This window comes from Chrysemys picta, chromosome 18 (genome assembly GCF_011386835.1).
Source record: "Chrysemys picta bellii isolate R12L10 chromosome 18, ASM1138683v2, whole genome shotgun sequence".
In the NCBI taxonomy this organism is placed as follows: Eukaryota; Metazoa; Chordata; order Testudines; family Emydidae; genus Chrysemys; species Chrysemys picta.
The window spans coordinates 9,871,613-9,887,863 of NC_088808.1; the positions used below are offsets into that span (position 1 = coordinate 9,871,613).

Consider the following 16,251-nt stretch of genomic DNA (forward strand, 5'->3'; position numbering starts at 1 on the left):
TCCCCCAGTATAACCAAACAGGAGACATCTAGAATAGAGCTGATCTCACTTGCAGAGTAGGAGAGGCAGCTAGTTTGGCCAAAGGTGCCGAATACCCTAACAGGGGCATACCCAGGCATGCCTAGGGTGCAGCCCTAGCTCCTGCACATCTGCAAGCATTCAGGGGAGTGTGCGCTGCAACTCAGAAATCCACAGTCCCTCATGTCTAGGGCTCGACCAAATTCACAGCCATTAAAAACGCATCCTGGGCCCTGAAATCTGGTCTTCCCCAGTGAATTCTGGTCTTTTGTGTGCTTGTACCCTATACTGTACAGATTTCCTGGGGGAGATCAGCATTTCTCAAACTGGGAGTCCTGACCCAAAAGGGAGTTGCAGGGGGGTCCCAAGGTTATTTTAAGGGGGTCACAGTACTGCCACTCTTACTTCTGCACTGCTTTCAGAGCTGGGTTGTCGGAGAGTGGCGGCTGTTGGCCGGGCACCCAGCTGTGAAGGCAGCGCCCCGCCAGCAGCAGCACAGAAGTAAGGGTGGCAATACCACACCATGCCATCCTTACTTCTGCGCTGCTGCTGGTGGCAGCTCTGCCTTCACAGCTGGGCTCCCGGCCAGCAGCCACCGCTCTCCAGCTGCCCAGCTCTGTGGGCAGCAGCGCAGAAGTAAGGGTAGCAGTACCACAACCCTCCCCTACAATAACCTTGCGACCAGCCCACAATTCCTTTTTGGGTCAGGACCCCCACAATTACAACACCATGAAATTTCAGATTTAAATTGCTGAAATCGTGAAATTTACAATTTATAAAATCCTATGACCGTGAAATTGACCAAAATAGACTGTGAATTTGTTAGGCTCCTACTTATGTCACCACTACGTGGGTAGGGAGCTCCGCCCCACTATCCCGGTGGCATCATGGAGCCCTTTGAATGTTATAGGAACACTCTGCCTGAAACGAAAACAGGGAACGTGGCTAACAAGGTCACTTCTGAGAGACAAAGTGGAAAAAAAAAAAAACTCAACTGCCCACCCTCCCCAGTAGAAAGAGAAAAAGAAATAGAAGACCCCTATATCTCAATCTCCAAATATCTCCCTTGCTGCTGGAGAGAGGAAAAGCAGCCCTTGTGGTATTTCACATGGTGTATTCTAATTCCTCCTCTAAACAGAGGAGTTGAGTCAATGCTTTTCAGTAATAGTGCCTCCCCCTGAGCGGAAGCCAGAGCGATCAATACCCTTTACTCAGTTCTGGAAAAGGTCATTAAAAGACCATAGGTATAAATTTGAAAGAGCTGTTGCTCGTAGCCTTAATATTAAAGATGCTCTTCAGTCTCAGTTCCTTAAGTACCATCATGTGAAACAGCCATGCATCAGAACCGATGGGCGGAGGAGTGGAAAGAGTGCATTATCTTTATTACTGTCCCATCGGATCAGTGGGAAGGCAGATGGAAAAATAAATTGTCAAAAACTTGCTTATATCAATGTCCCCCAAAAAGCTTGTCTTGTTGACAACTCCAGATACACAAACTCTAATATCCACTTGAGTGCTCATTAATGTACCTGATACATGGAAGAAAATGCAACGGTGTTTCTCTTTCATTCTTTTGTTAATCTGTCTGTTTTTCTATGTGTACACTGTACTTAGCACCATGGCTTTCGCATATTACTGCCTGTCATAAACAGACAGTTAAGGGTTAATTCCTCTTTTACCTGTAAAGGGTTAAGAAGTTCACATAGGCTAGCCGACACCTGACCAGAGGAACCAATGTGGGGGGCAAGATGTTTCAAGAGGAAAGAGGGAAGTTCTTCTTTTGTTCATTCATTAAGTTCTGTGCCAGAGTGAAAAGATCCAGGAATCAACCAGGGTACTGAGTATTAGAGAAGGAATGAATTAGTTTATGTTTATTTCCTTTTGTGACTTTGTCCTTTTGCATTAGAGGGATAATCAAATTGGGTTTTCTTTTGTGTAATTAAGGTTTTTGCCCAGGGGAACATCCTCTGTGTTTTGAATCTGTTGTCTGTGAGAGTAGCTTAAATGCTAATCTCACAGACGTATTCCTTTCACCCCTTTTCCTTAATTAAAAGTCTTCTTTTTAAGAACCTGATTGATTTTTCCTTGTTTTAAGATCCAAGGGGTTTGGATCGGTGTTCACCAGGAAATTGGTGGAGAAGTCTCTCAAGGCTACCCAGGGAAGGATTATAGTACTTGGGAGGGAGATATTTTGGGGGGAAGACAAAGTTCCCAAATGACTCATAAACGGTTGTTTAAATGATTCGGTGGTGGCAGCATACTGATCTATGCTGGTAATTAAGCTTAGGGGTTCTCATGCAGGTCCCCACATCTATACCCCAAAGTTCAGAGTGGGGGTGAAACCTGTGACACTGCCCTATGTACTATGCGTATCCACTTTAAAACACTCGTGTTTCTCTCTAAGTTTGGCACTCTAAAGGAATGCCAGAGCATTAAATAACCACACACGGATTGTGACAAACAGCAACGGATGAGTTAATGTAACTTGAGTCCCAAGTGGGAGGTTCTGAAATGCCACTCTTGGTAAGCCAAACTGAGTAGGATATTTGCCATCAATTGCAAAGTATTTGGCATGGTTAGTGCTGCAAGCCCTAAATCACGTGAGTTTAAAACGCCAGATCTACACTTAAAAACGTATATCGGCATAGCAATGTCAGTCGGGGAGTGAAAAAACACACCCCATCAACATTGTTATGCCAACAAAAAACCCCAGTGTAGACGCAGCTATGCCACAGAAGAGGGCTTCTGACAGCATAGCTAATGTCATTCAGGGAAGTGGTGTTCTTACGTTGGCAGAAATACTCCCCCTCTTGGTGTACGCTGTGTCTTCATTAAGGGGCTCTACAGGCTCCATAGTGTAGACATAGTCTTAGAGTTTGTAGCCCAGGTGTTGTTCCATCTCAGGAACATCTGTAACCAGCATCTGCCTGTTGTATCCAATTGGAAGAGTCACTTGGAGCTGCCCACTCTCCCGTTTCCCATCCTCTGTGGGTCACTTTGATCTAGCCTTGCTGTAGTTGGAAGTGCTAAATCTGCCTTTGACCACAGAGATATCTGACAGACTGAATTTTCTTCTCTGTGGTGGATTATTAAAGTAGGGAGGCTTCTTAAGTTTGCTAGTGGTAGTATGCACAGAAGCACCTTCTGAAAGAACCAGAGCGATGGAAAGAGGGAAGAAGATTGGTTTTGTGGTTAAGGCAGAGTTCTGGGCACTAGGAGATCTGTGCTCAGTTCCTGGCTTAGCCTCCATATTAATCTTTCTGTGCCTGAGGAGTGGTTATCTAGTTCCTAGTCCTCCACAGTTAGTAAAGAAGTCCAGGAGGTGTTTCAGTAGAGAAATGTCCTTTCTGCCTCCATCCCTAAAGCTAGACTGTAAGAATCACTTGCTCTGATGGGAGCCATCTGTTGTCGAGTCATTTTCCACATGTGGGTAGCAGATTGCAGTGGGAAAACTCTCCCACCTCATTTTATAACTAGTGGCTGGATTAAGCCAAATCACAGTGGGACAAACTAACCCAGCAGTCATTCTTCCCTGACATACACATAACACTCTCCCTGGATTAACTCTTGCATTCAGCCCTTGACCACGTAATTATGCACACTCAGTCCTTCCTCCCTATGAAGTTTCCTTTCCAGTCTTCTAGGTCATATTCACACACCCACCCAGTCCTCTGCAGCCTATTAACTCATAAACATAATCCTCACCCCATGCTTAATGTAGTGCCAGTCCCTCTGCCATGACACTCTAGGACCAATTTCCCATCCCATAGTTAAACAAACATGAACTTTGTAAATCATTCTTTTCCTATGGAAATTCTATTCTAGCAAAATTTTCCTTTGCTGAATGTGTTTTCAGTTTGTTTACCCATGCGGATGTGCGCACACAGAGAAGATACACACACGCATACGCTGCACTCTGCTCTCCGAGGCATGTGCATTCAGCTATCAGTAGGAATTGCCCGTGTGCCCAAGAGCAGAATGTGTGGGAACCTTTTTGTGGGCGTGCGGGAGGTTCAAGCTCACAAGGAGTGGCACATTCACTTGGCTGAAGTGACTCTGCCATTATTACAGCTGCCCGAACGGTTAGTTCACAAATGATCTTTGTGAAGAATTTAGCGCCTTTCTTGGTTAGCAGAACACAGGCAAAATTATCCTTCATCATTTACAGATGCAAAATGCACCCACATTTTTGTACCCACCAAATCAGCTGTAGGGGCGAATCTGGGGAGCAGGCTATTTCACTCTCGGATTTGTAGTCAAGAGCTGCCGCTACTCAGATTTGTGCTTGCTCTTGAATTGAACACGGAAGAATGTGGGCACAGATTACTCCCACAAAAAGGAGGGTGCCTTTCTGAAAACTAGTCCCATGTAATCCCATTCAAGTGACTCAGGAATGTTCTAGGAGCCTGATTGAATTAAGGAAGTTTTCTGAGAAGCCCAGCGCCTTTTCAGCAGCCCCTTCTCTGACCTGTATTATCGACTGTATTGTGCTGCTCACTTACTGTTTCCTCTCTTGTGTTGTAGGGAGTTGAGTGATAGCGTCGTGTATACGTACCAGGTTGCTGTTATTTCTGGGACAGAGGAGAGTGAACCCTCCCCCATGACTCTATATACTCATGGAAGTGGATACTGTGGAGATGGGATTATACAAAAGTAAGTGTGGAGTAAGCAAATAGATACAGCATTGCAGCTTCCATTGATCCAGAGATTGGGGTTAGAAAGGTAATTACTGCCTCTCCTACATAATAACTACAGCTTTTGTCTTTGATCACCGGATGTCTCCATAGCCTGGGCTGACTCTCAGAGGTCGAGAGACAAGGACCCACGTCTCTGATTATTACCAAGATGATAACATTTAATTGGAACTTAGTTAGGTCCTGCTGTCCTGACACTTTTATGTGTAGATATATATAAATTTCTTAGTGTTAATTGCTGACAAAAAAAGAAATGTTCACAGCATCTTCGGTGCTGTCATTAAGTGAGAAGTCCCAGGCGGGCTGGCAGTTGATGGACAGCTGGCACATGGGAGGCCAGGTTTCCAGGGCAACTTCAGTGCGAGGTTGCTCTGCAGGCCTCTGGAGCTGGGATGCATTTGGAGGTGACAGATTTGGGCTCCAAGGGAGAGTGTTAGTCATTGCAGGTTCTCAATCAACTCCTCCCTCTCCTTGCCTGCTGATCGACAGACCACTAATAATAAAAATAATGATTAACAATTGTAGTTTATTTTTACTGTATTGAATTTATAGCACGAGTGGGACCTGCTCAAAAGTCTCCAGGCGCTTTAATAAAATGTAATAAATTAATGACAGAATTAACAACAACCGCAGGTCCAGTCCTGCAAACACTGTTCATGGGAAGCAGAGCTTCCTGTCAAAACAATGGGACCACTTATGGTATCAAGCGCTAGGCCCTGCAGCAAGTGTTTGCAAAATCGGGCCCTAAAGGCAATACATTCAAATTAAAATAACCAAACCATTGATACAGCTGGGACAGCTGGGAGGAGAAAGACAGAGATATCAGTCGTGCTTTGTGTACCACTTCTCATGCGGTTATGCTGCCAATTCTTTAGACATCAGTTGTGGCTTTGCCACATGGCTTGCGTAAGGGGTAGCACACGGTTGCATTGACCCAAGAGCAGATCAGGAACCAGACCGTGTCACGGTCTGGTTCTTCGTTGCCACGCTTGCTCCTGTGGGGTTTGTGGGGGGAGAGAGTCACCCATGCCAATTCTTTTTGTGGTTCAAGTTGCTTCCCCCTCTGTGCTGGCTTAACGGCACTGGCTGGCGAGTTGTGGGAGCAGAGCCAGGATTCCATCCGCTATCTGCTGCTACCTGCAATCTGAGCGCATGGAAGGCACTTACACTTCCTTATTCCCCTGTGTGGGTGCATTGCTGGAGCTACAATCTGGCCCTTTCAGACAGAGCATGAAGAGCTTCCAGAATTCCTGCCATTCCAGGCTGTCCTCTGATCCCACAGCTGCTGTCTTTCCCCCGCCTGCTGAGTCGTCAGTAGCAACCATAAAGGAAAGTGCTCATGTCCTAGCCCGGAAGCAATAGTGCCGCCTACCTCTGAGGGAACATGAGGGGAAACCCTGTACCCCAGAATTGTAAAAGCTGGGGGATGGAGGAGAGAGAACAGGTGTTTTGAGGGCATTACAGCACTGAATTAAGCATCTCCAGGTTCTGAGGCAGGAACTGAGAGAGGTCTGAGAAATGCAGCTGTTTTCCATCTGATCCCTCGTTTTGTCTCCTGCCTGCAGAGATTTGGGGGAAAAATGTGATGACATGAATAAGATCAACGGTGATGGCTGCTCCCTCTTTTGTCAGCAGGAGCTATCCTTTAATTGCCTTGGTAAGTCTAGTCCGGAGTCCCTTCTGCCCAGGGTGGGCAGCACCTCCGTGCGTGGTGCAAGTGAAAAATAAACAGCAACCTCAGTGACCTATCCATGGGTTGCCCTAGAGGTAAGGGAAAAGGTGGGATTTGTGGGATTGACAGGCGTGTCCCTTCCCAGTTTCTAGTCACTTAGATGGGAAATTGATTCTGGTGATTTTGTAACTGGCTTGGACTTCCAGCTTTGTTAGGGCCCGATCCCAAGCCTATTGAAGTCAGTGGGTGGCTTTCCACCCCCTGCAATAGACTTTGGATCAGGCTCCATGAGAGGATATGAACTGATCCCTTCTGGTAAACAGAGGAAAGAGTGTCAGGGGAAGGGACTTGGAACAGAAGCAGCCCCAGCTGAGGTCACACCTGCTTTGAGATGCAAATCAATATCTGAGGATCAAAGGTCCAGCTAATCCCCTTTTTTCAGAGGTGAAAACTACTTAATCAGATTTTGTTTGCAAGCCTGGTTTGCCCTGATTAGCAGGAAATGTAAACACAATGGCCAGAAGATGTTCCAGCAATCTGGGGACTGCAGAGTTGCAGTTGTGAGCTTAACATATTTATTAAATCCTTGAGGAGGAGAAGAGGGGGCAGAGAAGGGCAACTGAGGGCCCATCTACACTGCAGCTTCTGTGTAAGGCTAGGTCTACATTACAGTTTATGGCAGCGTAACTTATGTCGCTCAGGGGGGTGAATACCCCCCTCCCCGAGTGACATAAGTCACCCCAATATAGCGCTGTCCACACTGGCGCTTATGTCCGACTGAGAGCTCCCGTCACATAGCTGCCACCACTCACAAAGGTGGTTTTATGATGCCGATGGCCAGGAGAGCTTTCTCCCATCAGCATAGAGCAGCTTCACCAGATTCGCTGCAGTGACGCAGCTGCACCACTCCAGCACAGTATGCGTAGACGTGCCCTTACAGCACTGTGTTAAGAAACAGGGCTTTGGAGCGGAGCCGGGAGCTGGAGCGTGGAGCAGCTCCGGAGCAGTGGAGCTGCAGATTTTGCCTGGAGCTGGAGCGCAGCCGGAGCACAGCTCCAAAGCCCTGTTAAGAAACCATGTTACAGCCTAGGCCAGGGACGAGCCTCGGTGAGCGTTTGGTTTGGATGCTCTTTTGACCTATCCAGACTTCCTGAATCTGCAGAATCCAGCTGCAGATCACAAGACAACGGGCGTGCTCAGGTGATGTTATGCAGTTCCATAGCTGGTCCTGTCTGGACGGACTGAGAGAGCAATTAACCATAGTCTATCTAACCTACTTGAGATTTTGACATAGCAACCTACACCCGAGGATCCAAGGCACCGATTCAGCAATGCTTGGGTGCATGCCTAACTTTAAGCACATGAATAGCCCACTGAAGCCAATGAAAATATTCCTGTGCTTAAAGCTGAATGGGGCTCCACACATGCTTACAGTTATGCACCTTAAAGGACCTTGCTGAACCTGGGCCTCAAGCATGGTATCTGGACACTACCAATTCAAACTGGAAGTGAAATAATTCTTGGTTTTTCTATTTATTTAGTTTATCCCAGTCACGTGGCTCATCTCAAGGAATCATAGTAGAGCTACACGTGAGTGTGCAAAAATCCTGTCCTCTCACACTATGGTCAAAAAATCAAACTAAATACAATGCAAGTCCCATTTTTGCAGCTTGAAGTAGGTTTCAGTCTCACTTCTGTGTGTGTTTGGTGTTTTAGGGTGGGGGTTTTTTTTGACCGAGGGGGCTTGTGAAAATGGAGTTAGTTTTCAGAGCAGGCGTAAAGCTGTTCATTTTTCATAGGCAGGTGCAGAGTTAAAGCTGGTGTTTTGCACAGGTACTAGTTTTAGAAAAAAAATCAAAACCGAACCCAGTTCGTTGATGAAATCATTAGTATGTGGATTCAGTAAGAGCCTGGTTCGACTTCACTGAAATCTACGAGAGACACCAATTGGCTTCCGTGGGCTCTGGAATACCAGTGATGAGTGTCTAGACAGAGACAATACTGGTCTTTCAGCCAGACAGACATATTTTAACACAAAATAAGACGTTATCTTATTAGAAACCTCTAAATCATTGGGGCGGGGGAAGGAGTTATTTTTTAAAACAAATCTTACGTATAATAAAAATGCATAACTAAAAAGGAAGCGGGAAGCCCCCTTCTTGAAAGCCTGATAACATCGAACCAGATCCTGCCAGCTGTAGTCAAGCAAAACTCTTCGTTGACTTCAGTCGGGTGTTTTGCTTGAGAAATGACTGAATGATTGGGCCCATGGCTGGAGGAATGGAAAAGAGGCAGAGAAACATGTGCATTTGATCTGTAATGTTACGAGACTAGCACATGTTGTGGCTCTGTAGAATAATAAATAATCTTTTCACATTGGACTATTTTTATATGGACATTACTGTGATAATATTTAGCTCTCTTTAGCACCGGTGAAGCAAACAACCCCTGTTTACCAAAGCCTTTAAAGGAATTTAGGCACACGCTTAAATGCTTTGCTGAATTAGGGTCTATGGTTATTGTCTACACTGCAGCTGGGTGCATGTCTCTCAAGACAGATTCAGGCTAGCTCCGCTCAAGATACTACAGCATGCTAAAATAGCCACGGGCAGCAGATAAGGCTAGCCACCCAAGCTTGGACCCAGGGGGTTGGGAGGGCTTAGACAAGGACAGCTAGCCTGAGCCACTGCCCAGGCCACAGCATCCACACTGAAAACTGCTATTTTTAGCATGCTATCTTGAGTGGAGCTAGTGGACGCTGATATCGGAATTAAAAGGTGCTCTGAGGTCTCCTGATAGGAGGTTTAATAAGCGCGCACATTCACACCTCCGGAGAGACGACTCTCCTCACCCTGTTTGCTAGAGCAGAAATGCAATTAAGCAAGCAAACACTAGCACGCTTAAAGCTCCTGCTTTCCCTCTGCATCTCCTGCCATCAGGGCCTTTTATTTTTGTCTCTGACAGGTTCACTTTGTTTTGTGTACGTGGCACACGGCAGCTCTCGGGACGCTTTGCACTGGTGCCTATAACTCAGTTAGGCGGCTGCTTCGTTTTTGTTTTTTGTTTTCCCTCATCCTCCCCCTTATAATCAGATAAGGCTGTGATCAATCTGCTTTGCCATGGGAGGGGTGGGGTGAACCAAGGAGAGAGGCGGGGGAGAAAGCTGTGTGGTCTTTACTGTCAGGCTGCCCTGGCCTTCTCAGAACACAAAGCCGAGAAAAGAAAACAGATAAGATTAATAGCTTTTAGTTCTTGCAAGATGCTCTCGCACCAAACTTAAGAGCGACAGTGGAATAAATAAATAAATTAATTAAAGCATCTGGCAGTGCTTCCTTTTAAATGGGACTTTGCAATGTCATTAGCCCTTCTCCATCCGCAAGTTTATTCTCTATGCTCACATCCACCAGTTTCTGTTTAGTGGATTTTTGCTCATGGAGCCCTTGTTCTTTCCCCACAGAGTTTGGAATTTGGTCCCTGGATGAAAGTTTCACCTCTCCTGTTAACAACATACTGCAGGAGAAAAGCAAATCAGAGCTTTGCCCCATTGCGAGACACATTCTCTCTCTCTCTCTCTCTCTCTCACACACACACACACACACACACACACACACACACACACACACACACACACACACACACACACACACACACACACCTGTCCTGTAGTTGGATGGAGATCTCTGATTCGTTTCCCATTGACAGTGAGGTCTCATGGCATGGAAGTGATTTGGGATCACTAGGGATCAGAGCCAGGTTCAAACCAATTGCCTGAAGATGAGAGTCTCCATGAGCATCTTTTAATAAAACTTTACTTATCCAACTGGTCCTTACTTGCACGAGTACAGGCCTGCAGTGGTGGGACACACATCCTCCTACCATTCTGAAGAAGGAGAAGGATATCGGAAAAGGCACCAAAACATATCAAAGAAACCCGTGAGAAGATATTATGACAGGAGCATAGTAAAAGCTGAAAGACACATTTAAAAATGTCCTTAAAGGAGTTTCAGGTCCTGCATCTACCCCTGAGTCTGCCTGACAATTTGTGGGTTATTACAATCACATTTCCTATTATTCTTGTTTATTAATTAACTTCCCCCTCACATCATGGTGAGAAAGGCCCACGTAAACAAGTGGGGAAACTGACTGCACACCAAGGCCAGCAAAGCTTTGAAGTGTGACCGTAACTTGAAGCACATGATCAGTCCCATTGAAATCCTCATTACCCGTCTGCTGGATCAGGGCCTCGTGCTGTCAAATGCCAAAAAGGAAACAAACTCCAGGAAAACAAAGAGGATGATTTTTGGCTCCAATCTCTTTCAGTTAGTCATTTTCGGGGCTGCTTGGCACAGCAGTAGGTGAAAAACGTTGAGAGAGAGACGTATGTTTTTTAAGTTGATGTCGCTTTAATACCACTGCTTTTCAGTGTATGCTTTGGCATCAACTTCATCGTTCTACCTCTATCGCCCTGGTCTGTCTTTCCCTGTTTGGAAAAGCCTCTCCTTCCAGTTGGAAACTTCCCTTTGTGGAGGATCCGTCCTTTACCTTGCCAATTTTCCATACATTAGGTGTAGCATTCTCCCCAGTCTCATTGTCTGGAGACTGCATTGCATTCAGGGAAATAATTAATATTCATGAGTTTGCTATCTCTATTTGGAGCATGATCCTCTAGGGAAAATGCAATGTTAAGTGAATGACACAAACCTAATTTTATATGTCTTTTTTTTTTTTTTTTTTTGGACAGAGAAGTAATGTGCTTAAAATAAATTGATGGATGACCATCCATATTCATTGTGGGCATGCTTTTAGAGTAGACTGAGGTCCCATCCTCCCCACAACCACCCACACACCCACTCCTGCACAGGAACATGTGGTTTTGACAGCTGACTCCACATCCCTGTACAACAGCTAATGGTGCTTTTTTCCTTTGGAGAACAGTAAAAAGGTCTTTACAAATCCAGCCAGGGGCTGAGTGCACCAATGGAGTGGAGGGCACTCAGCCCCTCCCAGGACGTGCTCAGTACCTCACTGGATCAGGCTATATAAGAGCAGTGGTGTCCTAAGGCCAAAATGTGGACCAAGTGCCTTGGGGAATGAGTATTGCTGCTAACAAACTAATGTGAGTCTGTAGCAGAACCTCATAGTAAATGGAAATGAATTTGCTAACTGGAGCTATTCGGCCAAAATTCACACAAACCCCAATATTCACCTTCCAGCAAATACTGTGGAGCTCACCAGTGCCTGCAACCCTTGGGAACATGTGGCTGCACGTTCCAAGATGTGTAATTACTCATTTGGCAAGTTAGCAATAATACCAGTGTCCATTTTCAGGGGCCGTCATCATTAACAGGGCAGTTTTTAGCATGCAGACCAGTGGTTTGACTTTCTTTTAGTGATGCTACTTGGTTTTTCTCAAAGTTTTCTTCCCTGCCTCTAAAGCAAACTGGCAAGCTTCTGTAAGGTCCACACTGATAACTCTGTTCATGTTCAAAACATCTCCTTCCCCTGTGGCTATCACCCACTTCCACCGGAAACCCAACTAGCTTTTCAGTGTGATCTCCAAAAACCAGTTAATGAATCTGTACTAGTCCTCTCTGAAGTAATGGTGTATCATCAGCTCCATTGCCGTGGGCGGATAGAGGCACAAAGAGTTTCAATGACTTGCCCAAGCATATAGAGAGTTAGAGGTGGAAGCAGGATTAGAACTCAGGAGTATGTGGGTAGTTGGTTTACAGAAAAGCGAAATAACTTACTACTGCTGGCTAGCTATGGAAAATCTCTTCTAGCTCAAATGACAGAGGTTTGGGTTTTTGGAGGTGAAGTATCAAGATTTTAGTCCCACTCACTGCAGGTGAGTTGTAATTTTATCTGCAGTCTGTGACATACAGATGAATTACATAGTTACTATGTTGCGCTCAGGCCACTAAATCGTACTGAAGATCCTAGTCACCTTGGTCAGAGGATGGCAAGCTGAGTTTTATGGGAAGTAGCTGAATGATCAAAGGGTAATACTACACACTCCTTGTGTTGGCCCTTTCAGTTCAGAAGACACTCCAAGATGATTGTCACCTTCCTCCAAGCCTCTGAATATTCCCCAGTAGAGTGTGACAGCCACATTTACTTCATTTCCAAGAATATCTATCTACCTGTTTGATTTTGTTGATGAAAAATTTCACAAGTTACTGAGATGTGACTTTATTCAGTGCAGTTTCCATGTGTCCTATTCAATGATTTTTCCTCTCTTCAGTTAAAACCTACAGAAAGGAAAATTCATCTGAGACTTTGTATTGAAAGAAGAAATTTGACTATCCCCCATTTGGTCAAAATGAATGAGAGAGATGACAGACATCCTGGATTTCAGGCCATGCGACCCCTCCTCCCTGATGACTTGATCCTGTTCCCACTGAAGTCAATGGCAAAACTCCCATTGATTTGAATGGTGCAGAATCTAGCCTCCAGTGCCCACCTTCAAAGGATAGCCAGTGGAGCCACTTCTTGTTTTGATATGGGAGCCTCTGGACAAATACCTGCTCATCTGTTAATGCGAGTTCTTTAGCCAGATCTGCAGATTAAATGTAGTAGATTAAATAATCTAGTGCAGATTATTAACCAGTGGGTCCAATCCTGGCTTTATGGAGGGCAATGGGTTTTGTTTGTTTTTTCCACACTGATTTTGGAGAGACTGTGATTTGGCCTTAATAGGTCTAAATGTTTCCTCTGGTGATTAGGAAAACCTGTATGCCGATTGCCATCTCCCTGCACCTCCGGGGGAGGGTCAAACAGACCTTTAGGGGTTAAGATTTAATGCCCACTCTGTTCCAAGAATCTGTTACTCTGAGACAATGTGTGTGCATTTTTGTCCCTTTTTTTGGGGGGGGGGAGGAATAGCTATGAGGCATGAGGCTTGTTGTAGTTGGAACTGTCCCTAAATAAACAGCTGAGCTTAAAAATACTTCTTTTTTGTCCGGACTTTTAAAAAAATAGTAGTTAATGTACAAAAGAAGACTATTCTGGTGCCAATCACTGTATTCTGAGCTGAAAACAGGAAGCTGCACTGGGTGTCTGTCCCCAGCACTTTGACCATTCTGCTTGGACATTAAAGGCCTTGTCTGAGGATGTGCTCTGTGCCGTGAATTGGGTAGATCTTATTTTTTTCCCACAATGTGGAAGGCTGCCCATCACAGATAAGTCTGTATCCTGCCTGTCTGCTTCCTGATGTGTCCCAAACTTAATCAGTTTCACTGGATTAAAGCTCTAGCCTCTCCCTGAACAGGTAACCACCGTCCTTCCGTGAACTACAATATTAGCCACGTTAGCAGCTTCCGAGAAGGTTTCTTTACTACCTGCCTTGCTTTGTACTTTCTCTTACCTCTGAACCCAGTGAGAAATGGGAACACTGGATGCTGAGAGCTGAATTTTCTGCTGTTGGGAGCTGTGCTTGGGGAGCCATGCTAAAGATGGTTTTCCATCCTCACCCCAACACGTTAGCCCCTGAATGATGGAGACGAGACTCCGGGCTGCTGTGGGTTGCTAAGTCTGGGGCTCACTGGAAAGCAGCAGTGGTCTTGCCATACCTCTTTCTTCAGCCATATCCCCTACACGAGGGTCCACAGAGCTTAGCAGAGAGCTCGCATGTGCCATTCAGAGACTGTCCTGTTCCGGAGCAAACCTATCAGCTGGCTAAGCTGGAGTTTTCCTCCTGCCAACAGCACAAAGCAGATAGAAAAAGAGGCAAGGTCTGGCTTAAAAATTCCAGGGCCTGCACTGATGGTTTTGTAGGGGGGAAGGGAACTTGGATTGCCTGGATTCTTACTTTGGTTTCTTTCAGAGTTCAGCTCAGGGTCTTTGGGCATCTGTATCAAAACCTCCAGAGAGATTCCATCTCCCATTCCCAACTGCTGCCCCTGCAGCAGTTTTGCTGTTCCAGAATTTTATTTGATTTTGGCATCGGTATTAATTATTTTATGTCACTCTTGCTCACTGTCAGCCGCTGCGCCGCTTCAGGACCCCTTCCAGGCTGAGCGGTTAAAATTAGACACAACTTCCAACTGAAAAGCAACTCTGTTAGTTAACACAGTACAAGGAGCAAGCAACTAGCAATAGAAAGAAGCACAAAGGCAAAACTGTCGTTATCCGTGCAACTGGTACCAGGAGGTGAGATGAACCCTGCTGTACAAAGGAATCTGGGTCCTATCCAGCGAAAGGGAATGTCAGGAAATGGCAGATGGAGCCTGCAGTATTCCTTGTGTTAGGGAGGAGATCAGACTCAGATGTAAGTAAAATAAAGGGGATTTTTTGTTGAGGCTACTAGACACAGTTAGAGTCTAGTTTCTCCGTGAAGCTCAAGCGGTTAAACATAGGGAAGGGGGGGGGGATAGATCGGTGGTTTGAGCATTGGCCTGCTTAAACCCAGGGTTGTGAGTTCAATCCTTGAGGGGGCCATTTAGGGAACTGGGGTAAAAATCTGTCTGGGGATTGGTCCTCCTTTGAGCAGCGGGTTGGACTAGATGATGTCCTGAGGTCCCTTCCAACCCTGACGTTCTATGATTCTACAGTGGGTGCTGCTTACCGCCACCACACATGGTCTCCTTAAACCCTGGCCTGGTTTGTACAGCGATGGAGTGCACAACAGGGCCTGGTAAGAGCAGTAGCTCCTATCCAAGTGCCTTCTGCCTTCCACCTAATTTGGTGCCTGATAAATAAAATGAAAAGAAGAGTCCACTGCAAATAATTCAGGGGGAAGTATTAACTATCCTAAAGGCCCATGCTTTTAGATTCTTCATAAATTGTGTTTTGGCTTAGTCCTGATCCAGTGATGAGTTTCACAGTGTGCACACGGAGCTCGTTGTAGGTCAGGTCATGCAACTGGAGACCATGCCCTCACAGTTGTGTATATAGGTGTAGCACAATTAGCCTTGATCTTGACTGATGCCTAGCAGAGTAGACTGGAGGTTGAAACAGGCTGTTGGGAAAGAAATATCAATTAAAAAAACACCAGGTTATCATCACAGATGTCTCTCAGGAGAAGAGATTATCACTTGGCCAAATGTGATTGCATTCAGTGTTACTTCCTGCTTCCTTCCCTGCCTTACTTTGCACACATCCAGTCTTTGCCACCCTTCTGGCTTTGGAAACATTGCTTCCAAAGTTGGTGAAACTTTGCCATGGGTCTTACAAAGAACTGCTGTCCTATTCCACTAGGAATGGAAGTCCCTGGCATAATCGGATTTGGTGGTTGGAGCTGGGTAAAGTCTTTCACGCTTTGCCAGTACATTCTGGCCAACCAAGGCCCTTGCCAGATTTCTCAGAATGACCGACAAGAGCAGTGTTGAAGAGTCCTTTATTTTAGAATGCAATAAAATTGCCCGAAAGGAGTGGACGTATGAATGGACTGGAACCGTGCTGAAGGGGAGATTTGGGGCTGATAAGGATGGGGAAAAGAAAGCATGGATGTATTTGTTACTGCTTAGAGTAACTAGTATTGTCCTGACCATTGTGAAATATAGGGGCCACTTCTCCTCTTTCTGATTCTGAGTCCATATAATTCCATTGACTGAGTGGAGTTATGCCTGATGCGTGCCACGGAGTCAAGCTCATAGTTTTTCACAAGTAGTGAGGGAAGTCTCAGGAAGACCTGACCCAGAACATTACCCAAGTGCGGTATGAAAACTGTGGCTCTGATTCTCAGATGTGCTGAGCACCCAAAGCCCCATCTGAAGGCAACAGGAGTTGTTGGAGTTGCAGCTACTCAGCGCCCCTGAAAATCAGGCTCTGTGGTTTCCCTTCAGTCACCCACGCACGGTTAGTTTGGGCACTGGCTAGCACCTTGATTCTGACGTGCACCCCTTCTGCATCTACAAAGTTCAGAAA

The 16,251-nt window shown here is 45.7% G+C and overlaps 1 protein-coding gene across 3 annotated transcripts in view; it reads left to right on the forward strand.

The window, feature by feature from the left end:
* Positions 1 to 16,251, forward strand: part of PAPPA (pappalysin 1) — a 229,160-nt gene that overhangs the window by 108,056 nt on the left and 104,853 nt on the right. For all 3 annotated transcript variants that reach the window (XM_005301373.5, XM_042859693.2, XM_042859692.2), the window contains exons 8-9: positions 4,543 to 4,671; positions 6,278 to 6,369. In XM_005301373.5, the coding sequence (XP_005301430.2) occupies positions 4,543 to 4,671; positions 6,278 to 6,369 (221 nt within the window). The remainder of the gene's footprint in view (positions 1 to 4,542; positions 4,672 to 6,277; positions 6,370 to 16,251) is intronic.